Here is a 27,735-nt window from a genome sequence, read left to right on the forward strand (position 1 = left end):
CCCCTGCATCGGCAGGCGGACTCTCAACCACTGCGCCACCAGGGAAGCCCTGCTCTTTAGTTCTTATAGGTCCTTATTGAACGTTTCTTGTATTTTCTCCATTCTATTTCCAAGATTTTGGATCATCTTTACTATCATTACTCTGAATTCTTTTTAGGTAGACTGCCTATTTCCTCTTCATTTGTTTCGTCTGGTGGGTTTTTACCTTGCTCCTTCATCTGGCATGTGTTTCTCTGTCTTCTCATTTTGCTTAACTTACTGTGTTTGGGATCTCCTTTTTGCAGGCTGTAGGTTCATACTTCCTGTTGTTTTTGCTATTGGGCCCCAGCAGCTAAGTTTGGTTCAGTGGGTTGTGTAGGCTTCCTGGTGGAGGGGACTAGTGCCTGTGTTCTGGTGGATGAGGCTGGATCTTGTCTTTCTGGTGGGCAGGTCCACATCCAGTGGTGTATTTTTGGGGTGTCTGTGACCTTACTATGATTTTAGGCAGCCTCTCTGCTAATGGGTGGGGTTGTGCTCCTGTCTTGCTAGTTGTTTGGCATAGCGTGTCCAGCACTGTAGCTTGCTGGTCGTTGAGTGGAGCTGGGTCTTAGCGTTGAGATGGAGATCTCTGGGAGAGCTTTTGCCATCTGATATTACGTGGAGCTGGGAGGTCTCTGGTGGACCAATGTCCTGAACTTGGCTCTCCCACCTCAGAGGCAGAGGCCTGACACCTGGCCAGAGCACCAAGATCCTGTCAGCCACACGGCTCAGAAGAAAAGAGAGAAAAAAAGAAAGGAAGATAGAATAAAATAAAATATAGTTATTAAAATAGCAAATATTAAAAATAAAAAAATTAAAAAGTGATTCAAAAAAGAAGAAAAACAAAGAACTGACAGACAGAACCCTACGACAAATGGTAAAAGCAAAGCTATACAGACAACATCACACACAGAAGCATACACATACACACTCACAAAAAGAGAAAAAGGAAAAAAATATATATATATTGTTGCTCCCAAAGTCCACTGCCTCAATTTTGGGCTGATTTCTTGTCCACTCAGGTATTCCACAGGTGCAGGGTTCATCAAGTTGATTGTGGAGATTTATTCTGCTGCTCCTGAGCCTGTTGGGAGAGATTTCCCTTTCTCTTCTTTGTTCGCACAGCTCCTGGAGTTCAGCTTTGGATTTGGCCCCGCTTCTGTGTGCAGGTCACCTAAGGGCATCTGTTCTTCGCTCAGACAGGACGGGGTTAAAGCAGCAGCTGATTCGGGGGCTCTGGCTCAGTAAGGCCGGGAGGAGGGAGGGGTACGGAGTGCAGGGTGAGCCTGTGGCGGCAGAGGCCAGCGTGATGTTGCACCAGCCTGAGGCGCACCGTGCATTCTCCCAGGGAAATTGTCCCTGGATCACGGGACCCTGGCAGTGGCGGGCTGCATAACCTCCCAACAGGGAAGGTGTGGATAGTGACCTGTGCTTGCACACAGGCTTCTTGTTGGCTACAGCAGCAGCCTTAGCATTTCATGCCCATCTCTGGGGTCCACACTGATAGCCACGGCTCGAGCCAGTCTCTGGAGCTCGTTTATGCTGTGCTCTGAATCCCCTCTCCTGGAGCACCCAGAAACAATGGTCTCTTGCCTCTTCGGCAGCTCCAGACTTTTTCCCGGACTCCCTCCCAGGTAGTTGTGGTGAACTAGCCCCCTTCAGGCTGTGTTCACGCAGCCAACCCCAGTCCTCTCCCTGGGATCCGAGCTTCAGCTCCCAGCAACCCCCGGCCCCGGTGGGTGAGCAGACAAGCTTCTTGGGCTGGTGAGTGCTGGTTGGCACCAATCCTCTGTGCAGGAATCTCTCCCCTTTGCCCTCCTCACCCCTGTTGCTGGCTCTCCTCTGTGGCTCTGAAGCTTCCCCCCTCCACCCCCCACAGTCTCTGCCAATGAAGGGGCTTCTTAGTGTGTGGAAACTTTTCCTCCTTCACAGCTCCCTCCCATTGGTGCAGGTCCCATCCATATTCTTTTGTCTTTGTTTCTTCTTTTTTCTTTTGCCCTACCCAGGTACCTAGGGTCTTTCTTGCCTTTTGGGACGTCTGAGGTCTTCTGCTAGCGTTCAGTAGGTATTCTGTAGGAGTTGTTCCACATGTAGATGTATTTCTGATGTATTTGTGGGGAGGAAGGTGATCTCCGCATCTTACTCTTTCGCCATCTTGAAGGTCTCCCCCCCCCACTCCCGATTGCCTTTTTACGCACCTTCTCGGATCTCTAACAAGAGACACTATCTCTAGCAAAATATATTTTCTTAAAAGTCATTCATTTTTGGTCTCACACTTCTGCTTCCTCCACTACCTTCTGATTTCCCCTCACTTTGCTCTTTTTTTCCCCTGCTTTAGTTCCCTTACTCATCTTCTCTTTATTAGTAATCATTCTTTTTTCTTTATCTTTTTTATCCATTTACTTTTTCCAATTGTGCTTGTGACTTTGATTCATTCTCCCTCATCCCATATCACTGCAATTTTTTCTACAGCTTTATTTTTTCTGTATCAAATATCCTTACCTTAATTTCATGCAATATTACATATAAAATGTGCCACAGTATCAACAATAACATTTTAGTCCATTAACTATTCAGTGTCAATGTTATACTACACATCTCAACTAAAACTATTACCAGATCATTCTAATGAGTTAGTATGAAATCATAGCTCAGTAAATTTAAACATTTATCATCAAGTTGGGATTGCGTATATAGAATATAGCATCATTCTGACATGATGTGGGTTATTTGTTTTAAGCATTTGAGCAAACACATAAAAGTACAGATTTACTCTCTATATAATGAAATTAAAGAAAATAAATCCTGATAAGCTCTTCTTGAAAAATTATGTATGATAATACTAGTGATTCAAAACTTGCAACTCTGAGAATAATATTTAGTTTTCCTAAACATGGCTAACTATATTGGAGAATTCAGTGTATTTATGTCAGTGATATGATGTAAGAAATTTAATTTTTATTTTCTCTTGTTTCTCATTTTTCTACATCTGAGTGTCTGGGCTAAATAAATAAATAAATAAATACTAAGACCTTCAGAATAAAGGAAGACAGCCAAGGTTTAAAATACATAATATTTAAGCTGAACTTAACAACACGCCTTGTCAGAAGAAGTACAAGGTTGTTCTGCTAGACACAAAGGAAAACACTAAAAAAAATAAGCAATTTATTATGTTATGAATGAAAATAACTATATTGCCCTATGCCAATGGTGGAAGCCAAGTGTTACAATACCAACATGATAACTGATATACAACTTAAACACAGCTAAATGATAGTTTGCTAATTTTCTAAATAGAAGCAAATAAACAAATCTTATTTACTATATTATTATATATAATGGATGCACATCTTTATTTTTCAGTATTTTTATTTTCTAAATTCAAATGCAAAGTAATTCAAAAATTAAAATAAACTATATGTCAACAGAATCCAGAAAAATATTAATTTTAAAGAGACAAAAGAATAATAATTCTTCTGACATGTAAAGAACAATTATCTGGAGCAAAATGTGCTTTATTCTGGTTTTAAAGAACATTTTTCAAAGAGTGCTACTATTATAAGGGTGTTTTGTACTCCACAGATCAGTGAACAACTAGTACTCACAAGGGGCTGTAAGATGGAACAAACTGTTTGCTCAGCCACTTATAACAAAAATTCTGCAGTAAAGCAATGGCTCTGGAGAAAGGGCAGTATTCTTGACATGACTAGAACAGATCTCATCAAATATATTGTGGTTTGAAAGATTTTCAATGGAAATGGACCCTCTTGATTGCCAGTAGGCTTTCAGATTATACTATGAATCCTGTCTAACACCTCTGTCCTTGACTTCAGAAGCAGTCTAGGAGAAATAGTCCTCAATGCAAATTTATAACCTCCTGAAGCATGGAAAGATGCTGGCTGTGGAGCAGACCTCAGTACGTGGAGGTACTATGGATAGGTTATTTAACTCTTTTAGTACAGTGGAAAAAAAAGAAAACATGCTTGGAGCTGACATCAGATACTGTATTCAGTTAAAGCCAGATTCATCTAAAGCTAATTATCTAACATTCTTCCTTCTAGCAACACTGTTGATCAAAGTGTTCCATTAGACTGTCTTCACAGATAGCTCTACATTTTAGTCACACTGTAAAAAGAATGGTAAAATAAGTAGCTATGATAAGTTCAATGGAAATATTATCATGATTAATTCATTTCCCTATGTATAATGCAATTAATTGTTTTATTTTATCTAAAATTATGCTCTCTAGTTCCAATTTTTGTATGTTTATTTGAGTAAAGAAACAGTGATTTCATAGTTGCTGCTTTTTTAAGATTTTAAATTAAACATGCTTCCACACAGAAAAAAAATGAATTCAGATGTCTACCTCACACCATACACAGCTATTAACTTGTAATGGATCAAAGACCTACATGTAAAAGCTAAAACTATAAAACTCTAGAAGGAAACACAGGTGAAAACTGGCATGACCTTGCATTAGTCAATGGTTTTTTAGATACAACACCAAAAGCATGTGAAATGAAAGAAAATTAGATAAATTGGACTTTGGCAAAATTTAAAACTTTTGTGTGTCAAAGAACATTACCAAGAAAATGAAAAGACAATTCACAAAATGAGAAAAATTTTTTTCAAATTATATATCTGAAAAGGGGCTTGTATCCTGAATATATAAAGAACTCATAACTCAACAATGAAAAATACCACCAATTAAAACGTGTGCAAAGGATATGAACAGTAATATCTCTGAAGAACATATGCAAGTGACCAATAATCACATTAAAAGATGCTCAACATCATTAGTCATCAGGAAAATGTAAATAAAACTACAATGAGATACCACTTCATATTTACTAGGATGCCTATAATTTTTAAAAAATGAAAAAATAACAAGTGTTGAGACTGTAGAGAAATTGGAAAACTCATGCATTATATACATTGCTGGTGGGAATGCAAAATGTTGCAACCACTGTGGAAAACAGTTTGGCAGTTCCTCAAAAACCTAAACATAGTATTACCTCACAACCCAGCAATTCCTCGGTATATAACTGAAAGAACTGAAAACATACATTCACTTAAAAACTTGCATGTGAATGTTCATTGCAGCATTATTCATAATAGCCAAAGATGGAACAACCCAAATGTCCATCAGCTGATGAATGGATAAACTATATATGATAAATCCATACAAGGGATTATTCAGTCATAAAAAGGAATGAAGTATTGATACATGCTACAACATGGATGAACCTTGAAAACATTACACTAAGTTGAAAGAAACTAGACAAAAAAAGGTCACATATTGTGTGACTCTTTTTATGTGAAATGTCCAGAATAGGCAAATCCATAGGGATGAAAAATAGATGAGTGATTACCAGAAAACTGAAAAGGGGGGGAATTAAGACTAATTGCTAACAGAAATGCAGTTGCTTATTGCGGAGATTGAAAGGTTCAGGAATTCTATAGTGTTGATGGTTGCACAATATAATGAATATACTAAAACCACTGTGTGTACACTTTGAAATGCTGATTTTTGTGTTGCGTGAAGTATATCACAATAAAATAATTTAAATAGGCGTAAGTCTGCCATTTTGCAGGGTTTTTAAAAAATGTCTTTTATGAAGAAAAAAATCATTTATAGCAATTAAAAATTTTCCTTCCTCTATGTTACCTTTACCAAACTAGAATACTCCAAAAAATACTAAATTATGTCAGAAAAAAATTTTAAATTACAATTAAGGAGCCTTTAGATTTTATCCATCTTAGATTATCATACTTAATACCTGAAACCTTCACATTCGCAGTGACTTAAAACCTCAGTTACCTCTGTGTAGTTGAGGGGAAAATCTTCTTCAAATAAATAGGATATCTAACACCACAGAAATAGTTCTGTACCTTTATTCATAGTGTACCACACATCATAAACTACAGACTATCCCAATCTTTTTAGTTCATGAAATTTCTGAATAAATCAGGCAATATCAAAGGGCACTTAACTGATGGAGATAATGATTGCCTTAATCATGAAGATAAAAATGTGATCAACTGGGGGAGAAGTGACCGTTCCCTAGAATTCTCAATTAACAGAGGGAACATATTCTTAAATGAAATGGGCATTTCATAGCTTCAAAGATGTTCATAAATTTATTAAAAATGTATATCTGAATGAGGCACATGTTTTGTGGGAAAGGCACTTCATTTCAGGTAAAAGCAGTTTGTAAACACCAACATTTAACCTATCTCAATCACTGTCAATTTAGTAATTTTACTGAAGAATAAAGTAATTTTATTCTTCAGTAAAATTACTTAAGAATTTTATTAAGTAAAATTACTTATAATAATTTTACTTTTAAGTGGAGAAAACAATATGCAAATATGTTCAGATATTCAAAAAGTTATGGTTTATACCAATTAATTATGAAGATTGTACATACTATACCTGACACACTTTTAGGAGTGCCAACCCTATACAACTTCATCTTAATGAACAAATAGGATTTTTTTTATTTTAGATGTAAATTAGTGTGTCTTGAAAGAGAAAACCTCTCTCGTCCTCAGATCAACCCTGATTTATCAAAACTGGCTCTGTCTAGAGCCAAAAGCTGAACTTCCATAACAATGAACTTCAAAGTAATGTAGGGAAAAAACAAACATGGGAAATGGTACCCCATTCCCATAGAATTCTTATTTTTCTGTCATTAGCTAAACTTTTTAAGCTCTAAATTCCACTCTCCTACATTTCCATCTAAGAATAAAACTAAAGGAAACCTTGAGTTTATAATGAGTCTTGGCTCCCAAGTATTTCAGACATTTTACTCAAGTCAAGCTTGATCTCTAACAGCACACAGGAAGAAAAAATGGTGGGGGACACCTTTCACAAATCAGCTATTAGGTGCTGGCACAAAGACCTCTGACCTAAGTGAAATAAAGGTGAGTTAATTACAACTTAATTATGTCCTGTGTTTCACTGACTCATTTTAATGTTAAATAATTTTATAAACGGTTCACTGAGGTATCTGAACATTTCTTCTCAAGAACTACATTTGTTTTTTAAAAAACTGTTTTTAAATATTTCCTTTTTTAGACCTGTTTTTCTTTTTTCTTCTAATAAAAGTTATCAAAAGACTCTCTTCATAGAGTCTCTGAAACTTCTTATAAACTCTTAATCAAGTCTCCTATACTTTATTTTGACTGTCAAATCATAACAAAACAAGTCCTATGAACTAGTATTTATCTGTAAAGTTGTAAATTTAAGAAAACAAAAGTAGGAGATAAGATTTGAAAGAGACTTACTCTATCATGTAGCTCTTGCCCATAATTATTTTTATTTTCACTTGCTATTTAATGCCATATGAGATGGTCTGCATTAGTTCTACTCCCATAGAACACTTCAGCATATTAGAAGTGACAATGGCAGCATCAAAGGTTAAAATCTATCTCTTTTACACAAAAATATAATTTCCTGCTTTTTTGTTAATTAAAATACTTGACGCTTTGCCACAATTGTACATAAAAGATTGTTGCCTGAGTGGAATAAATATGGAAACATGTGTTTTATATTAAAAAGGAATTAGAACAAATAAATCCAAAATGTGAATGGACATTTAACTAATCTAAGGTTAGGAAACACTTGTGTTTTCTAAATAAGAGGAGGTCACATTGTCTTAGCTGAACTTTTAAAGAATAAGAAATGATATTAAGATATTATTCTGTAGAAACTTCACAAGATGGGGGGAAAAGCATGTAATTAATTTGTACTGAATATTGTTTTAACCATCATTCAATAAAATACTATTAGAAAGCTCTACTGTGAATGAGGCATGGCTAGAATAAAAAGTTTGATAATTTAGTTTTATAGGTCATGAAGTAAGAAAAATACTTTATAATTTTATATATAAATGAGATAAGAATATTTTTTATCTTGCTTGCCTATAGCTGCTATTACTAGGGATAATTAATATTCTATGCATTACTGAGATGTGCCTAGCCCAAATTTCAAACGGACTTCAATTATCTAATTAAAATGTTCTTAAAGATATGAACACACATATAAACTGATACATTTTAAAAATACATATACAGTAATCCCTATTATAAAAACATGTTTCACTGTAAAAGAAACTTGTTTATATTTTTCTTCTAATAAATCCCCAAAGTACATAAAATACTCCCTGTAACTACTTATATGTAGTATAGAAAATCTACAATACAAGTTTCTTTCCTGCCTACATCACTGTTACTAGGGGTTTTAATATATACATATATACACAGACTCATATGCTCACAAAAAGTTAAATTGTGTACTTACCTTTCCATTCATAAATACAAGTTTACATATTATATTCATTGGTATATCAGAAAGAAGGTAGACAATGACTATTTTCAGTAGCATAGAGAGTTCATCCTACTTACTGTTGAAGAGCCCAGTGCAGACTTTGGAGACCTAATGATTCCAGCAATTGAATGACGAATAGACTCAAATTTGGATAGCCTCTCCTTCCTTTCCTGGAGAGATTAAGAAAGAAGCCGTCAGCAGCAGTAAACTATCTAGTATATACACAGTTATGCTAGGTATTTCAGTATTTATCCACAGCTTATGTCCATCCACTCTGTCTTCCAAGTAAATAAAATGTAAGCTTCCTAACATTAAGAATGAAAAATAACCAAACGCATATGAACTCTATAGCATTTTATTTTCCTGGTCCCTCAATAAATGTCATGACTTGGGGAAAAATAAGAAAGAAATAGAAATTCATGAGATGAGAGAAAACAAGAAATGCTAAGGAAACACAGAGAAAACCAAATATTAGCACTCAGAGGAAAAAAAGAAGACACAGCTAAAAGGAACCAGTCTAACAGAAAATTTCAGATAGTACTGTAGTTGTGACATACTCTTCATAAATTTAATTACAAAACAACTGCTGTATATGCCTTACTCCCCACTCTTCCATTCTCCACATCTTGGCTATACCTTTTTAACAGTTTTCGCCTTCCCAAATGTTTTTATTTCAGAAGATTTCTCAAGCACTAGAAATAGATTTTTAAAAAAATCCCAAACACCCCAACTCTTCCAAATGACAGTCTATTTAGATGCCATGGTAATTAAAAATGAACAACTTTAACCAAAAGGCACACAACAGTTCTCAAAGCAAGGCTCTTAAAGGAGGCACTAAGGTAGAAACAATAAGGTTATTGATGTCAGAAGGGAAAAAGAGTATAAGTCTGGGCAAATCACTTAACTATTGTGGCTCTTAAGTTTCCATATCAGTAAACAGGAGGACACTGGACTAGATAAAAATCTTCATCTCAAAAAATTCATGACCATTGTCCAACTCCCCAATCATTTGCATTGCATTGATTATTGATGAAACTTTCATAGAAGAGCTCCACTGCATCAGGCTGGCAACCAGAGTTACTCCCCTTAGGACAATTAGTTATATCCTGCCTGAGGGTACCCTCAGAACTTGTTCCCCAATGGAAGGATGAACTACGGAGAGTGAAAGGTAACAATGGAACACTTTTTTGTTAATAATACCTTGTTGAAGCAATAACCATATATTATTTCTTACAGACTTCCGTAAATAAACTCAATCTAATAACATTATTAGAAGGAACAATGAAAGTGATTATTTGGCCCTGTAGGAACAGTCAGATACTTATTCAAGTCAGTAGGCAATAAGATTCAAGAAAAAGATAACATTCATGCTCAAACTCCAGGCTGAGGGCCAAATATCTCTGGGACTACTTATGCAAAGCAGCCATGAAATTTGGAGGGATTTTGTGAGAAATAACTACAGGGAAATTATAATGCTAGAGAAGAATGTCTCCTGAAAAAAATTCTCAACTGTTGATAACTCTATAATATAAATGAAATACTTCAAATATCAATATGTCCTTCATAAAAGGAATGCATTTATAAATAAACAAATAACTTAGTCTTTTGCAGATACTGATTTGCTGGAGAGAATGAAGGATACAGTTTCTATTCCCATCCCATCACGGTATACAATTTAAGTATAAAACAGTTTCTAATTGATTTATTTTAGCAATTGGATTCTGACTGAAGAGAAATCATTTTAGAAGTATTCACTGTCTAGTAACCTAGTTTGTCATGCTGTCTTTTTTTCTTTGATGCTTGCATATTAAGAACATTTATTAAAAGAAAGCCCCCTTGCTAAGTCAAGCATTTTCACATTTTGAAATAATGAAATTGGAAACTAAATGTGCAAAAGGAACATTTGAATGATTAAGATTTTGTCTTAAAATAATGATGCTAAGGAAATTTATAGTAAAACAGAATGGAGTTCAACAAAACCTAGGTTGTAAAGCTTTCTATCATTCTTCCTGCTTTCTTGACTCTGTATCTTCTTAAATGATTTCTCCAGGGACATAAATCCCAAGCCTCAGGCTATAATCAGCTCCCTCCCTGTTCAATATAGAAATATAATTCATGTTCCATGGAGATTTTCTCAAATGTATGAGCAAAAACGTATTATAATTCTTTTAATAAAGTATCCAGTAGTGCAAGATGTACACCAAACAGTTTCCTTTTGAGCACCTCACTGACTCAACAATTTAAGTACTAATAGATTTTGCTCAGTAAGCAACTGTGCATTTCAGTTTTTTAAAACTTACAGTACTATGAGTTAAATTATCAAGACATCTTAACTGAAATTCTGCTTTTAAAACAATTAAGGGATATAATAATAGGGCAGTACATTTATCTTCTTTGCTTAAACTAATAAATTATTAAACAAAGAATACATTACGATGAGAATGAAAGTATTTCATTAGAGGTCCCTATGTCTAGTAATCAAGGCACTTTACCAATTTCAGCCACACCCTCATGAAGCTCATTATTCTATTTAACAAATTATTCATTATTCATCATTATTATTCATTATTCCCAAGCTCGTTATTCTATTTAATAAATTATTTTGAACAGATCAAAATAATCCCGTTGCCATTACCTGTGTAAGCTGAACATATCTTTCTCACAGCAGCTTCCTTATCTCTCCTCGCTCTTCCCTCTCTGCCTCCCATTTTCCCTTCTTTTCTCCTCCCTCTCTCCTTTACCATAATGAATGCTTATAATATTAGCTATTATTATTATTTGGGTTTTACTAATATTGACAAGGACATTTGGGCTGCTTCCATCTTTTGGCTATTGTGAATAGTGCTGCTATAAACATTCGTACACATGTACTTGGGTATCTGTTTTCAACTCTTTCAGGGATTTATTTAGGAGTGGAATTGCTGGGTCACATGGTAATTCTATATTTACCTTTTTGAGGAACAGCCAAACTTCTTTCACAGTGGCTGCACCACTTTACGTTCCCACCAGCAACGGATGTGGCTTCTAACTTCTCCACATCCTCACCAACACTTATTATTTCTGTTTTTCTGATTATCATCATCCCAGTGGTTGTAAAGTGCTGCTTGCCTTTATTTTTTTAAGGATATTTTCACAGGATATAGAATTAAAAGTCGATGGCTTTTTTTTTTCTTCCAGCACTTTGTCTTCTGGTCTCCATTGCTTCTGGTATGAAGTCAGCTAGAATTCATGTCATTACTCCCCTATACATAATGTTTCTTTTTTCTCTCACTGCTTTTATAATCAACTAGGAAATAAGTACATGTAATTTTTTTTCTTTTAATTATCCTGCTTGGGATCTGTTAAATTTCCTGGACCTGTGGGTTGAAAATGTTGGAAAACAACCATTGTCTCTTCAAATATGTTTCTACTCCCACCTCCCTCTCTCCTTTCTTCCTTAGATTCTAATTACATGTATGTTAGCCCTTTTGATATTACCTCATGATCTCAAACACTCTATTACCTATTTTTCTCTTTTTGCTTCTTTGTGAATACTTTCTGTCAACCTGTCTTCAAAGCTCACTATAATTTTCCTCGCTGTGTCCAGTCTACTGACAAGTCCATCTAATGAATTGCTCAGCACTGATACTATATTTTTCATTCTAGAATTCTATTTTTTATAGCATTCACATTGCTGCTGAACTTCTCCATCTTTTCATATACATTGTCTATCTTTTCTATTAGATCCCTTAGTATTTTTGTAAAAGCTACATTAAAGACATTGATAATTCCAATACCTGGGCCATCTCTGAGTCTGCTTATTTTCTTAGCTGTGGGTCACATTTCTTATTTTTTAGTGGACCATATAATCTTTGATTGTGTGCCAGATGGTTTGTATAAAAAAACAGTAGAATCTGAATTCAATAATATTTACCTCAAGAAAGAGGAACACATACTCCTTTTTTCTGTCAGGCTGCTAGAATTGGGGCTGTAGTTAATAAGTTGGGCCTTGCCTCTGCTGCTGCTCTGGTTTGAATTAGTTCACCACCAGCTTCAAATATTTGGGGCTAGATCAAGAGTTTTTCTTCAGCTAGGAATGGAATCTGAGCCCTGGCAAGATTCCAGCACCCTCTTTTTTGGGCGGGGTGTGGGATAGGCGGGCACTAGTGAGTTCTCTTTACTCTCCAGGCTCACCCACTACTTTATATATCTAAGATAACTTTCTACCCTAAGATAACTTTCTACCCTCCTTCCTAGCCTTTGGAAAGCCATTGCCCTGTACTCTGTGAAGACCCAGAATTCCCTGAAGAGAATCAACTTGGGAGGGATTTCGTATTTTCTTCTGTTGGTGAAAATCCAGAGTGCTCAGTCCTCCTGTCCAAAAGCCTCAAACACCCCCCACCCCCCAACAACAGTGTACCACCTTTTTGGTGCAGGGAGAACTTCATTTGGAGTATCTTTCTCAAGTCTCCTTCTCTGATTCTCTGCTCCACTTGGTGAAGACCCTTGAGTAAATGCTGGTGAGTGGATGCTGCCTCACTCTGTGCGAAGGGCTCCTCCAGATTCTAATCTGTCACACCAGCCTACACACTGTTCTTACAAGCTTGTTAAAAGCTTGTTGAGTTGACTTCTTATTCCCTTCGATGGAAGTTTCCTCTTATCACACAGTTCCACCAAGGATGGAAGTAGTCACAGGTTTTTTGTTTGTTTGTTTTTTGGTTTTGTTTTTGTTTCCTATGAAAGGCTTGCCACTTTCTGGACTTTGGTTCATTTAGGTTTCTTTCTGTCCTCAGATCCCTGATGAGTATTTTTTTAACTATTATTTTGTACTTTATCCTCCTTATTTTGGTTATGAGGTAAGAATGAACATCTCTTATGACTTTCTATATTCAAACAGGATGCAGCATTCATATGTATTTTATTAAGACAAGTAACCCACCCATCATAATTTTATTTACCTTTATTCATAAACCAAGAAAATAAAAAGACACAATTTAAGGGTCTTCAGTATGACAAAGAAGCCATTAATTTATCAAAAGTTACAGATTTGAATTTAACTACCATTTTCTAAAGCAGTCAATTATCACAACAGGCCTTTAAAGACTATGTTCCTCAGAAGATTATTTAAAGGGTTAAACTCCAGACATCACAAAAATTTTGCTTGTTATTCTGTTTTGGTTTTCTCGTTTTTTGGTTTTTTGTTTGTTTTCTTTTGTTGATTGCTCTTGGGGGGCAGGGGAGATGAAGTTTATTGGTTTTATATTTTCTGCAGAGGACCTCACAAGGACACTATAAAGACTACTATGTACATATTTCATTTCTGTAAACATTTTAAGTTTCCAACTTTATCTAAGAAGTTTCATGAACGGTTTTACTGTTTGATATTTTCATACTGCACATGTATCAATAATCCTCTTATCTGTTCAGAGCTCCTTTTGTTACTGGAACTAATAACTGAGAACATTTCAAGTTTCAAGGCCTCAGTCAAGACTTTATTAGAATCGAATCAGCAACTGCAGGACCCAAGAGAAAATCATGACTTAAATAACAAAAAAGAATAAATTTTAAAGAAAGGAATGTGGCGCTTATAATGTTACGCTTCCATTATCAGCAAATAAAATCCAACTGGGAAACCTGTTTTAGAAAGAAGTCAGTTAGGTTCTAAGCATTTGTCTCACCCTCAACCCCTTTCTAAGAGAAACTTCCACACTATGGGATTGCTGGTACCACCTGCCTGAGAATGAAGTTAATAGATAAAAGGTGAGAAATGAAGACAGACAAATTCTTGATGACATGGTTTGAATTTCCAGATATATCCAGTTATGTGAGTGGATAAACTCTCTTTTTTGCTTTAACTAATCTGCCTTACTTGACTGCTACATAGAATGAATACAGCAGGCCTTCCTAGAATATCCATGAGTAACTGAAGATTTCTAATAAACGATTACAAATATCACAATTGTCACTACCAAAATAATGCACTAACATTTTTAATGTTTTGGACACATATTTACTTTCAACAGGAGAATAAATATTTTAATATTGAAATACATTAACATAAATGTAAAAATTATTTGCAAAATAAACACTATGTTGTGATGATTACTCTTACTTATTCCCATTATTTAACAGTTTCAGCACATGACACACAAAATAACTGCTCAACATGTTGGTGAAAACCCTAGTTTAGATGGTTATTAATAGATGTTATATTACAAAAGGGTCAGTAATTCCACAGATTTTAGAACTGCTCAGTTAAACAAATTTAAACAGATTTCTTAAATGCAACATGTCTCAGAGCCTCAATAATGCATTAGTACATGCACTCTTCTTTTGGAAGAAATATTATTCTGCAAAATTCACTTCAAGAAATGCTGTCATGAGGCTTTCATTATGAGGCAGTAGGAGGGAAAACATTCTCCTCCACTTTACATCAGTCACGGCTTTTTCTTGGACATTATCTTCACATGTAACAGCTCCAAATTAACTAATTCCAGCTCCTCTCTTTCTGGCCACAAGCACCTACCCCATTGGTTTGCTTTCACCAGTTCCAATGTAACCATTTTCCAACATCACTGAAACCCTAAGGCTCTGAGTCTCCTAATCTCTCCCAATCAATCACCTTCTCATTTCTTCTCTTCTTTTTCTAACTGAGATGCCATGACACATCATTTCATTGACACTTTTGCCAATATTCTAAATTCCCTTGCTCTCCTGTCTCTTTGTTGTCCCCAGGCAGCAAACCCTAATGGTGGATCGAATCAACTTTCTGCATTCAGCAACTCACCACTGCTGGGAAGAATCACATGATTATTACTTCAAAAGAGCCCTAAATATCCGACATACTATGAAATTTCTCTGGCCAACTCACTTCTTAACTCTCCCACTGCCATTGTCAACCATTTCAAACCTTTCTTACTTTTCTTGTGTCTAAAACCACCTTGTTCTACCCTCTACAGCTTCTTTAGAAGGAAACTACAAGCCAGCAACTCCTTCAACTTCCCTTTTCAAACCTACAAATCCATTCCTTCTCTTCCCATGGAAACATGAAGCTGTCTCTCTCCCACCAAGGGTGACCACTCTACTTGTACCTCATCCCTTCCTGTCCTCCCAAGGACTTTACACCTTAAAAAAAACCTAATAGATTTCTCTTTGATGTACTGTCCCATCAGCTTTTATATTTAAGTTGCTCTCATAGGAAAACAAGTAAGAGAAAGGAGGTGGGAGAGAGAAATGAAGAGAAGAAAGGATGAACCTTTCCCTTTACCACACATCCTGCTCCAGCTACTGCTTGCTCTTTACAAAAAAAAAAAAAAATCCCTAAGAGAATTATCTACGTAAGCTAGAAATCTCAGGACCAAGTCTCTATTCCTATACAATAGGCACTAATCTGTTTAAATTAATAAAGCATCCATTGTATATACTGGTATTTTCATAAATTCATTCACTATTTCATCATTAGGCAATAAGCAGAGCAGAATCAATAAGTGATGAAGAGCATACTGGCCTAGAACAGTCAATATGTAACTCCAAATATCATACTTACTATCAGGAAGAACTCTGATTAGGTGTCATCGTCCAAACTACAATTTTGCAGCTGAAAATTTAGAGTGGGTATTCATCAAGTAACCATATCAATGGTTTCACAAAATTATTAAAGGTACAATAATAGTACAATAATTCTAAATATTTAAAATTATATTTTTTATTAAGCAAAATTATTACATGGGAGAAAAAGTTTAGAGATAATGAGAATTTGAAACTTCCCTAAATCCCCTTGTTCCTACTGAGTTCTCCAGAGATTTTATAACTAGCGTTGTCTATCTCTGTCCTTATAGAGGAAACCTTAATTTATACCTATTGTAAATGCACATAGAAAATATAATAACAAAGAAAGTATAGCCCAGAAACACTAATCATATTTTCATCCATCAGATTGAGGTAAAAACTCTGCATAGCTCTCTGAGTACAGAGATGACTGAACCTCAAAATAAGGTCTTTCCAGGAAGGTTTCCTGTAGTTATCTCACTCAGAGCAAAATTTCATGAAGATTCTAATAAAAGTACCTGAAAGGTTATACATGGTGTTTAAATTTTTATTCCTGATGAATTTTTTACCCCACAACATTCTTTTTGGCTTTGATTATATACTTTCTATTTCAATATATAACTAGAGTTAAGAAGTGATTTGTTCAATTGGAGTGGCAACCCTAAAAACTGAGAGGCTATATTTTATTAAAATAATGGCCAAAGGGAATGTCAAATGTCTTGACTAAACTTCCCTAGGTTTGCCTGACCTACACTTTTTAGAAAGCACAGCTTTTAAAGGCACCATGATTGTTCTTCACTGTCTTCATTCCTTAGGCAAGCTAACTCTTCTGTTTCAAGATACACATTGGAAATATTTTCTCCTTGCCAAGCATTAACTTCCTACCTTACAAGTGGCTGCAATGTGTTTTATCTGAGATTCAGAAAAGTTTATACAGAAGAAAATTTTCTTATAAAGGGGAAGGAAAGCTGATACAAATATTTGTAATGTCTGGTAGCAATCAGATGGATTCACAACTTCTCAGGATGGGTAAGGAAAAGAGGAAGTGGTTTACAGCCAATCTAGGTCTATTTAACACAAATAGCTATGCTCAAAGGTACATAGCAAGCTCAGCAGTTATTTTGTTTTGTTTCATTTTTACATATCCAAGAGAATTAGAATACTACTATATAGGTGTAGGGCATTTGATTCTAATCATACTTTCATGGCCTTAGACACAGCAAAAATTTTTCCAGAGCCTCAAAAGACTATTTAGCCATATTCAGAGATTCTCAGAAGACAAAATTCTCAGAAGACAAAAAATGAAAGCATTTCACCCCCACCCCTGCTTAAGTCATGATAAGCTCACAATTCACATTTAAAATTCGAAGAGCATAAAGAACTTTATATCTAATGGATATGAAGCTGAAAGAAGACAGGCATTATATTGAAGATTAGAAAAAGTAAGACAAAAATATCAATGATTTCCTTGGCCATAGAAGTCATTGAAATTATACAATTAGTCTGTAATATTTCTAATTCAGAATACCGTTGCATAGCTATACTTTATTCCAAGTAAAAACCTAATCTTTTATCGGTACTACTCAAATTGTAGTATAATATCTATGGAACTGACTGACAGATACATAATATTTTCATTTGAAATAATACCAGGAGAAACAGCAATTCAATAAAGGATGAAGCTTAATTAAATAATAATCCTTTTTATCAAAGGATAAAGAAAAAAGATTATCTCACCAAAAAAAAATTCTTTTTTGATCTTAAAAAGGAGTCTGGAATTTTCCTCTCATTAAAAAATAAAACAAACAAACAAAAAAAACTACCAGATACAATATGAAAGCATTATCATAAGTACCTTAGCCTACTTTCTTTCTGCTTCACATGATAAAATAAAGCAGATGAGTTAATGGAGGAAGATTATACAAGAACAGCAGATAATTAGGAAGTACTCTATCAATGGATGAAAGACCACTGACACCCACAATGATCAATCTCAACATTGGGATAGAGGTCCAACTAAAATATACTTTATTTTCCACAGATCATTATCCTAACTTTTCCTTCCCTCTGAAACTTAGCCACCTGAAAGTGCTGATAGAAAAAAAAAAAAAATCAACTATATAACCGTCTCTGCTTATTCCTTGTTATCCACTTGCTTCTCGTGTCACTGAAATTTTAATTTGCTCTCCCACATGATCTCAATGTTGCCAAACCCATTGGGTACTTTGACTTTCCACAGAACGTTTCCCTGTTGACGACTCCCCTCTTTTCCCTAGGCTTCAGTAACATCAGTGCCGCTTGGTTTTCCTCCTATCTGTCTGGTTGTTCCACTTCATTCTCCCTTACAACATCCTTTTTCTTTGTCGGCCCCTTAAATGTCAGGCACCCAACATTACCATCCTTGGCGCTCCTCTCTTGCCCCCCTGCAAAATCAAACACATTTATCTGTATCACTTCAATTATCATCTGCATGCTGATGATGCCCAAAAGCTACATCTCTAGGCCAGACCTCCAACTAGAACTCATCATCCTTCCCCCAGTTCAATCTGCTTCTATTCCTATGAACCTTTCTTTCGTGGCTAGCGCCAACAACTACAGAATTCCGAAGGCAGAAATCTGGAGGTCAATCTTGGTATTCCTTCTCCCTCATATCCATATCCAATCAGTCACCAAATTCGAAAGTTTGTAAAATATCTCTAAAATCAGCCCCTTTCTTTCAGGACTCCCTGATGTGACTTCAGTTCAGGCACCAGCATTACTGCCCTCGATTGTTCTTTGCTCCTATTCTCTATAAAGCCCCCAGAGTGGCCTTTGTAAAAAAGTAAATCAGATCATTTCACTCTGCTGCTTACTATCTTGAATGGCTCCCCCACTAAGTTCACAATAAAATCCCAATTCACACAAAAAGTTTTTTCTATAATATAGCTCCTACATACTTATTCAATCCCATCTCTCTCCACTTAACTTTTCATATTTATAATATGGTCATATATAAATACTGAAGATTTAGAATGCACCATATTTTCTTTTACTTAAGTGATACATGATGCTTCTTCCTTTTCCTGAAATACTATTCCAATATTTTTCTTTTTTTTTGCCCTGTCCACCTCTTATTCCTTCTTCAGGCCCAAAGCAGACTTTTACCCCGAGATCTGGCACTCTAAATCAAAAGTATTCTTTTTATGTTCTCTGACAGTACCCAAGCTTTACTCTCATCACATTCTTGTTATAATTATCTGTTAACTTCACTGTTATCTGTAAACTTCAAGGAACTGTGAGCTCCTTGCGGACAAGGACTTTATCTCATTCAGCTTTGTATACAAAGCTGAGACAGTGCGTGTGGCATACCGCACTCTCCAAAATGGCCTCAACAATATCTCCATCACACATGCCCTTCTTACCATAAAGACTCTGACTCTTCTTTCACTGAGAAGTGGGGCATATGTTCTCTCCACTTGATTTTGGGCGAGTATGTGACAATGGTGAAAGGGACACTACATGAATTCTGAGGCTAGGTCATACAATCAGCTTCCTTCTGGTTTTCTTAGAACATATACTCTTGAACCTAGGCACCTCAAGCTGTAACAAACATCAAGCAACCCAGAGACAGATCTACAAGAAGATAAACAAGAGCTCAGTTGAACTTGCAGCCAGCAGCACCCAAACTGCAAGTCATGTGGGTGAACCACTTAGGAAGTGGATCCTAATGCCTCTAGTCCAACTGTTACAGTTTATGATACGTGGAACAGAGATAAGCCTTCCACACTGAACTCTTCCCAAACAGAGATTCATGAGCAAATGAATAATTGGTTGTTTTAAGCCTTTAAGTTTTGCAGTGATCTGTTACATAGCAATAGATCATCAGAATAATGCCTGTCATAAAGTACACACACAGTGGAGTATAGATATGCAAAACACGTACTAACACATATACATAAAGTTTGGTGAATCAATGAATACATTTTCCAAATCAATTTTACTCCATAAGTTAGATTTGGACAGAGGAGAGACTGTTGCCAAATATTTTAATTAGAATAGTTAAAGTATCTTACCTTTTTTATCATTACAAAAACTGATTCAGAAAATCAAACACAAGAAATATATAAATCAAGGTAAATGTCCTCGTAATCACCACCCAGTTCAAGAAACAGAACTTTGCCAAATACTGCAGAAGGCCTCCAGGTGACAGACAGGTCCCAGTCACAGCCACCTATATCCCTTCCTCCAAGGTTACCACTATCATGCCTTCCACAGTAAATCACTCAGTTGCATTATTTTTAGTTTTTTGTGTGCATCCCTAGACACTATACTTTTAGTTTTGAACATTTTTTAAATTGTATTTAATGTATCTTTAAGCATCTTTTAATCAATAAGTTCCCTCTCCATCCCTATATTTTCCTTACAATTCAGCTGTTTAAAGACCCAGCCATTTTGGATGGACCTAGGGTCTGTCATACAGAGTGAAGTAAGTCAGAAAGAGAAAAACAAATATCGTATGCTAACATTTTATATATATATATATATATATATATACATATATGGAATCTAAAAAAAATTGGTTCTGAAGAACCTAGGGGCAGGACAGGAATAAAGATGCAGATGTAGAGAATGGACTTGAGGACACGGGGAGGGGGAAGGGTAAGCTGAGACGAAGTGAGACAGTGGCATGGACATATATACACTACCAAATGTCAAATAGATAGCTAATGGGAAGCAGCCACATAACACAGGGAGATCAGCTCAGTGCTTTGTGACCACCTAGAGGGGTGGGACAGGGAGGGTGGGAGAGAGATGCAAGAGGGAGGGGATATGAGGATATATGTATACATATAGATGATTCACTTTGTTATACAGCAGCAACTAACACAACAATGTAAAGCAATTATACTCCAGTAAAGATGTTAAAAAAAAAAAAAAAAAAGACCCAGCCATTTGACTCAGAGTTTTCCACAGCGTGAATTTGATGATTTCATACTATGGGGCAGTCCAACATGACCTCTGTCCTCTTTTCTACAAACTGGCAGCTAGGATCAGAGGCTAGACAACGTCTGGTTCTCTCTTTTTGTGATGTTAGCTGCTACTGATGATCAATGTCTACATCCACTAAATCATGGGGTATTGTAAAATGGTGGTATTTTTTCAAATTCTATCATTTGTTTCCCATTTATTAGTTGGAATATTTCTATAAAAAGATGCTTTCCCTCATCAATTATTTGGTTAATCAGCAATTATCTGGTAATACAGTTCATATAGGAAAGGCAGGATAAATGTTTAACTGTTTTATATGGATATATTTTTAAAATTCAAAGTCTTTGAAACAAGAATTACAAACAAATTAAGATAAGTTTAAATATACTCATTAATGGAATAATAACAATGATGGTGGTGATTAAGGTAAATATAATCAAAGCGAATATATAACAAACTTTTTTAAAGGGCCCTACATATATTAACTCACATAATCCTCACAAACAGCTTCATCAGACAAGTACTATTATTTTCTCTTTTTTAAAGATGAGGACACTGAAGCACAGTTAGTAAATGACTGAAACAAGATAGAGGCATGGGTAATGCCTTTATCAGCATTTAAAGGTGGTCCATAAATAAACATACACATATTCTCAAGTTCACTGATGTATTTCTATGGAGTCTTATAGGGTTATCTCCATTTAGCACCATGGTGTTTAGCTATGTGACAAAGAGAAATGATTCCATAAAAAACTTAGAAAGTGGATAATCAAGGGCTGACGCTACACTAAACCTAGCCCTACTTATCTATAACTCTTTTAAATTCTTTTCCTTGGTCATCTTCAACTTCCCATCTCTCTTTGGATGGGAAGTTTTAATTCAAGTAGATGTTTTAAGTGTTTTTCTTATCCCTAATTTGTCCAAATTCCTAATATGAAATTCAGTATACCAAAGTTCTTTTTCTGACTTAAGAAAATTCGTATTTACTTTTCTGGCTTAAAATAAGTTATTCCACCTTGGGCTTCAATTAAACTTATATTATAGTACCTAATGCATTGATATAAGCTAATAACTATGTTATTATAAAGATAAATTATAATTATTATTTTGCAAAGGTTAACATGAGAAATTGGCTCTAAAATCTTTCATTGCAATAAAGTTTTCTAAATGTCTGCTGAGATAGAAAGTTCCAAAGATACTACATAAAGTAATAATCTCTGTATCAGAACAAGGTATTTTAACTGGGTCTCTACAATTTAATGTATATAGATATTTGCTCTACCATTTACTCATGTTTACTTGTAAAAATTATTCTTCAGAAGTCCATTTATTTGAATTACAAAAATACCATAATACTGGAAAAGATTTTAAAGAAAAATCAAGATACATAAATTACATACTGGCTGGCATGTTATACATACTTCTCATTATTTTAAAGCTTTTACACAAGAGTGAACGAGTAAAATGTATAACAGAAACTACACCAGCCAATGGATACTTAGCAAATCAATTCAACCAGCAAAGTACTCAAGCACACTGCATCATCTGACTGGTAAAGATTCTTGAAAAACTAAGTTTAAGTAAAACTGTATTTTTAAAGATTCAAATCTGCTAGAAATAACTTTGGTTATAGAGTTTATCCTTAAATTCTTATAACCTTAACAAAAAGCATCGTTACTTAGATAATATTAGGTGTAAAAAATTAAAAAGAACTCATTATTTTGAAATGCATGTTGAAGAGAGATAAAGAAATGAAACAAAGTAGGTTGCACAGATACAACGCTAATCATTTGGCCGAATACTAACCAGAATGCATAAGAGTATAAAGACAATGTTTTCTTAACCAGTTTTGCTTTTACATTAACGATACTTATATAAACCAGGACAGAAAAAAATGTACAAGTACATGGATTAAATCTCATGTGGCTAGTCTGGATGAGACCTATTACTGATACAATTTCATACTTCTCCCTTCAGTAGGCATGTACCAGTTTATTAAAATTCATCTGACAGATAAATATAAGAATGTAATTTCACCAGAAATGCAACATGTAGGTCTCTTAAATAAGACATTTGGTACAGATTTAAATGAGAAATCTGTGTGGTATGGCTATTCGTGATTAGCTAACTGGACTGTTCAAGTACAGTTATTACATTTACCAAATAATAATACATTTTCACTTGAGACTTAAACAATATTATCACTTTCTTCACACTAAGGGTAAATAAGTATACCAACGAAGAATGTCAATCTTCACAAATATAAATAATTAAATACAAGTCATCAAGATAAAAAAGGGATATTCTACTACATAGAATTACCTCAAACATAGAGAAAGTATTCAATATACTTTTAGACATTGCATTATGAAGTTGCTATGATAGTCTATGAAAATTTACAAACTATTACTAATAGGCCTACAAATGTATTTTCATATACAATTCTCAATTATACAATTTCCTAAACATTCATTACCATTCCCTGACTACTGACAAATGTTTATTTTGGCATGTAATATTAAAAATAAATTTTTAAAAATCTAAAAACTATATTTAAAATCTGCCTTTTTGAAAAAGAAACTATATTACCTAAAAAGACATGCTTAATGTTTTTGCCATAAAAGCAATAAAAAGATTAAAGTAACAAATTACCAGCAATATTATATTGGTTGGCACATTTTTTTCTCTAAAGGGCTGGACAGGAAATATTTTAGGCTCCTGGGTCACATGGTGTCTGTCACCCCTACCCAACTAGGCTGAAGCCTGTGTTCCAATAAAACTTTATTATGGACACTGAAATCTGAATTTCATATAAATTTTACATATCACAAAGTAGTCCCTCTTTTGATTTTTTTCAACCATGTAAAAATAATTCTTAGCTCATAAGCCACCCAAATATAGACAGCAGGCCAGATTTGGCCCATGGGCCATAATTTTCCAACCCCTATTATGTCACTTAAATTACAGAAACTATACAACAAAGGCTATATAAGCAGTTGTTAAGAGGACAGATTCTACAGTCAGACTGGGGGCATTCGAATTCTAGCTCTCCTACTTGCAATCTATATCAAGTTGCCTAACTGTCTGTACATCAATTTCTTTCTCTATAAATTGAGAATAATAATAGTACTGCCTATTCAGAATAATAATAGTTCTGCCTAATAGGGTTGCTGTAAGGATTGAATGTGGCATGAAAAGGACTAAGCAAAGCTCCTAGCACCCAATAACTAGTTAACCCTCTCTAAATATGCTGCTGCTGCCATAATCAAAACACAGGAAAAGTTCTATCTCATAAAAGTACACATTATAATATGCAAAGGCACTCTACTTCCAAATGTTCACAGGCAAAATTAGAGAAAAATCTTTTAAAAAATAGTTATAACATTTCAGAACTGGGAGATACCATAAAACTAATCTTGTTTCACCAGAAGTTCAAAGATGTTTTTGGTTCAAGTCTGAGTTAAAGTCAAAACCAGGACTAGAATCAAGTGTCTCCATCTGTATTATGAGACCAGAAAGTCCTGTGTTTATTGTATCTTTGTAGCAATTTTGTAGACATTTATTGACCAAAATTTAAACAACATTCCTTTATGAGGGGTTTGGAAAAGAGTATTTGGGAAGTATGAGGTCAGGGGCTGGCAAAAACTACTCCAGGCAGACAAAATAGCACAGTGATTAAAAGCAAAAATTTGGTATCAAAGCTGGATTTAAATTTTGCTGCTTGACCCACATAACCTTGGGCTAGTTTATGTAATATTTTTGGGGGTCACAGAATAGGTACTCAAAAAATATTTGAATGAAAGGCCAAAAGAACTAGGCTTCTCTCAAAGTTAAGGGTCTCACCCACAACCAAAGCTTCAACTTTTGAAAACTTTCTTGATAATTAAAGAGAATAATACACAGCTGTAATGGGTTGGATGTGACACCCTCCCCCAAAAGATATGTCCACCCAGCACCTGTAAATGTGACCTTTCTTGGAAAAAGCATTTCTGCAGATACAAGTAAATTAAGGATCTCAAAATGAGATCTTCCTGGATTGTCCAGGTGGGTCCTAAATCCAAAGACAAGCTTCCTTATAAGAAGACTTAAACAGAAGAGGAAAAAACACAGAAGAGAAGGCAATGTGAAGAAGGGAAACAGAGATTGGTGTGATGTGTCCACAGGTCAAGAAATGCCAGGGTTTGCCAGTAGCCAACCACCAGAAGCTACGAGGGGGACATGGAACTGTTCTCGCTCAGAATCTCCAGAAGGAACCAACTCTGCAGACACCCTGATTTTTAACTTCTGGCCTCTAGAACTGTGAGAGAATAAATCTATGTTGCTTTTAAGCCAGCAAGTTTGTGGTAATTTGTGAGAGCAGTCCTGGGAAACTAATATACAGCTGACAAAGAATCACTGAATATTTACCTTGTAAAGTGATCATCAGCTACTCTAAACATCAAAAAAAAAAAAAAATTCACCCTTATATGAATTCTATTCATCAGGAAAACTGGTTAAAAATTGCATTATTCTCATAAATTCTATACAGTGAGATTAAAATGTGCATATATGCATTTTTTATTGTTCATTTCCCACTCCAGGTTTTAGAACCTAATCTCTGACCAGAGACAAGGTTGCTGACCAGCAACACCTTGCCCCCAAATCCACTATCAGAAGTACAGCTGCAGTCCCAAAGACAGTTTTTCTCAAAAGGAACCTTGATAACTCCAGAAACTATACAGCAATATGCACAGCTCAGCAGTAGCAAGGTCGCAGGACTGTCTCCCTCTGGCTCTTCATTCATTTACAGTACAGTAGCTGGAACAGTGGCTAACTTTTTTATTTGCTTTGCTAGCATCTATTTTCATACTAATTACCATATGCGGTTTTCACATTTTGGGGTCCAATATTGTTTCCGATAATAAGGTGCCAGCAAAGAAAGAAGGAATTTCAAAGGCAACCAACTACTAAGAAAAAAAAATAAGTTGATTAGTATAAGTTTACACAGATAGGACATGTAGTAAAAAGATTAACATTGAAAACAAGTATAAAAATTACTGGGCCATAGTCCTTATTCTATCACACTTTTTTCATGTTTTATATAGAATCAGCGTTAGAAGGAATCTTTCAAGCTAGAGAATTTTCTACTTCAACCTTTTCACTCATAACAGTTGAGAAAATGGAAATCAGAGTAGGTAAGATGACTTGACTCATGACACACATATGATGACAAAGCTAACTCCTTTTTCCACTGTAACACATGGCCTAGATTACATCCACAAAGCCAACCAAATGCTGGGCATTGGTCACTCATTCAAAAATTTAGGGTGGGGTGGGGAGGAAAGGCTCTAATGACATTAAAGTAGAAACGTTACATTGAAACAATTACTACATTCAAATTTATAACATTTAGTATAAAACTGTTGTTCATTTACACCCCAAAAAGATGCACTATTTTGAATACCATATCTCAAAGAATGTAATAAAAACAGAAGAAGACCAGTAAATCTTAATTAAAAATAATTATAAGACTGAGGAATGCTGCTAATATGAAGATATACTCTCACACACACACACATGTGCACACACACACATACACACACACACAATGCCATTTGGGACCCGAAATGGTGAAATGTTAGATATGATTGAAATTGTATCTGTATCAGACAGATACAATTATCTTTTTTTTTTTTTCACTAAAGATAAAACACTAAGATAGGGGAGAGGCCTTTGAATACAGATACAGGAAAGTTTGGATCCACATGTCAGAAATGCTTCATTCAGTGCCTAAAAATTCATTAAATCTCAAAGTAGTGAGAACCCAAATGATTTTAAGTATTTTCAAATACATGAATAAAACATCACTATTGCTAAAGTTTTAGGGGCTATGTCAAAGAAGACAGTCATAATACACTGCTTGAAGTCTCTGTGAAAAAAATATTGACATGCTTAGAAAATGGCCTTAACACTGAAGGTAGCTAATATTTATTGAGCACTAACTATGTGCCAAGCACCACGGACCCTGTCCATGAAATCTTCTGTACATTTAATCATCTATAACACTATATAGCAGGTCCTGTTAGCCTCACTTCATAGATTAGAAAGCCAAAGTTTGGAGTGGGTAAATAACTTTTGCAAGGACAATAAGAAGTTCTTACTCAGAATACTAATTCTTACACTCAAACCTGTAACGTAATCTAAATCACATCATTTGTTCTCTTCCCTATACTGATTGGGTGGCAACAATATAATTTATAGAACCAAAGGATTAATATCTAGAATTGTTTTAAATCAGCTTCAGCCCTCTAAGAATTATATACAGATTCAAAAAATTACCAACAAATTGTCTTAAGGCTTTAAAGGTACAAAATAAAATCAAATAGCTAATTATCATATCTTAATGCATAGAAATTAATACTTTTTAAAAGAATAACTTCCTTTAAAACTAAATGGCACTAATGAGATGCCTTATTTGACCATATCTTTTAAAAAGATTATCTTCACAAATCAAATTTGTATTTCTGTTTTATTACATAGTTCAAAATGAACATAATCTGGCCTTATCTTGCTGAGTCAAAACTATAAGACTCCGTTTTGGAATTTCTTCTATCTGTATTTTGTGCCTTTTTTTTTTTTTTTCCAGATTCCTCCCTTGGTGTTAAAATATGGGTTATCGGGCTTCCCTGGTGGCGCAGTGGTTGAGAGTCCGCCTGCTGATGCAGGGGACACGGGTTCGTGCCCCGGTCTGGGAAGATCCCACATGCCGCAGAGCGGCTGGGCCCGTGAGCCATGGCCGCTGAGCCTGCGCGTCCGGAGCCTGTGCTCGCAACGGGAGAGGCCACAACAGTGAGAGGCCCACGTACCGCAAAAAAAAAAAAAAAAAAAAAAAGGGTTAAAAATTACTGCTT

General features: G+C 35.2%; 1 protein-coding gene across 2 annotated transcripts in view; it reads right to left on the reverse strand.

The window, feature by feature from the left end:
* Positions 1 to 27,735, reverse strand: part of FER (FER tyrosine kinase) — a 457,217-nt gene that overhangs the window by 236,327 nt on the left and 193,155 nt on the right. For both annotated transcript variants that reach the window (XM_024743363.1, XM_024743364.1), the window contains one exon: positions 8,428 to 8,520. In XM_024743363.1, coding sequence (XP_024599131.1) covers positions 8,428 to 8,520 — 93 coding nt within the window. The remainder of the gene's footprint in view (positions 1 to 8,427; positions 8,521 to 27,735) is intronic.

This window comes from Neophocaena asiaeorientalis, unplaced genomic scaffold (genome assembly GCF_003031525.2).
Source record: "Neophocaena asiaeorientalis asiaeorientalis breed wild unplaced genomic scaffold, Neophocaena_asiaeorientalis_V1.1 scaffold26, whole genome shotgun sequence".
Lineage (NCBI taxonomy): Eukaryota > Metazoa > Chordata > Mammalia > Artiodactyla > Phocoenidae > Neophocaena > Neophocaena asiaeorientalis.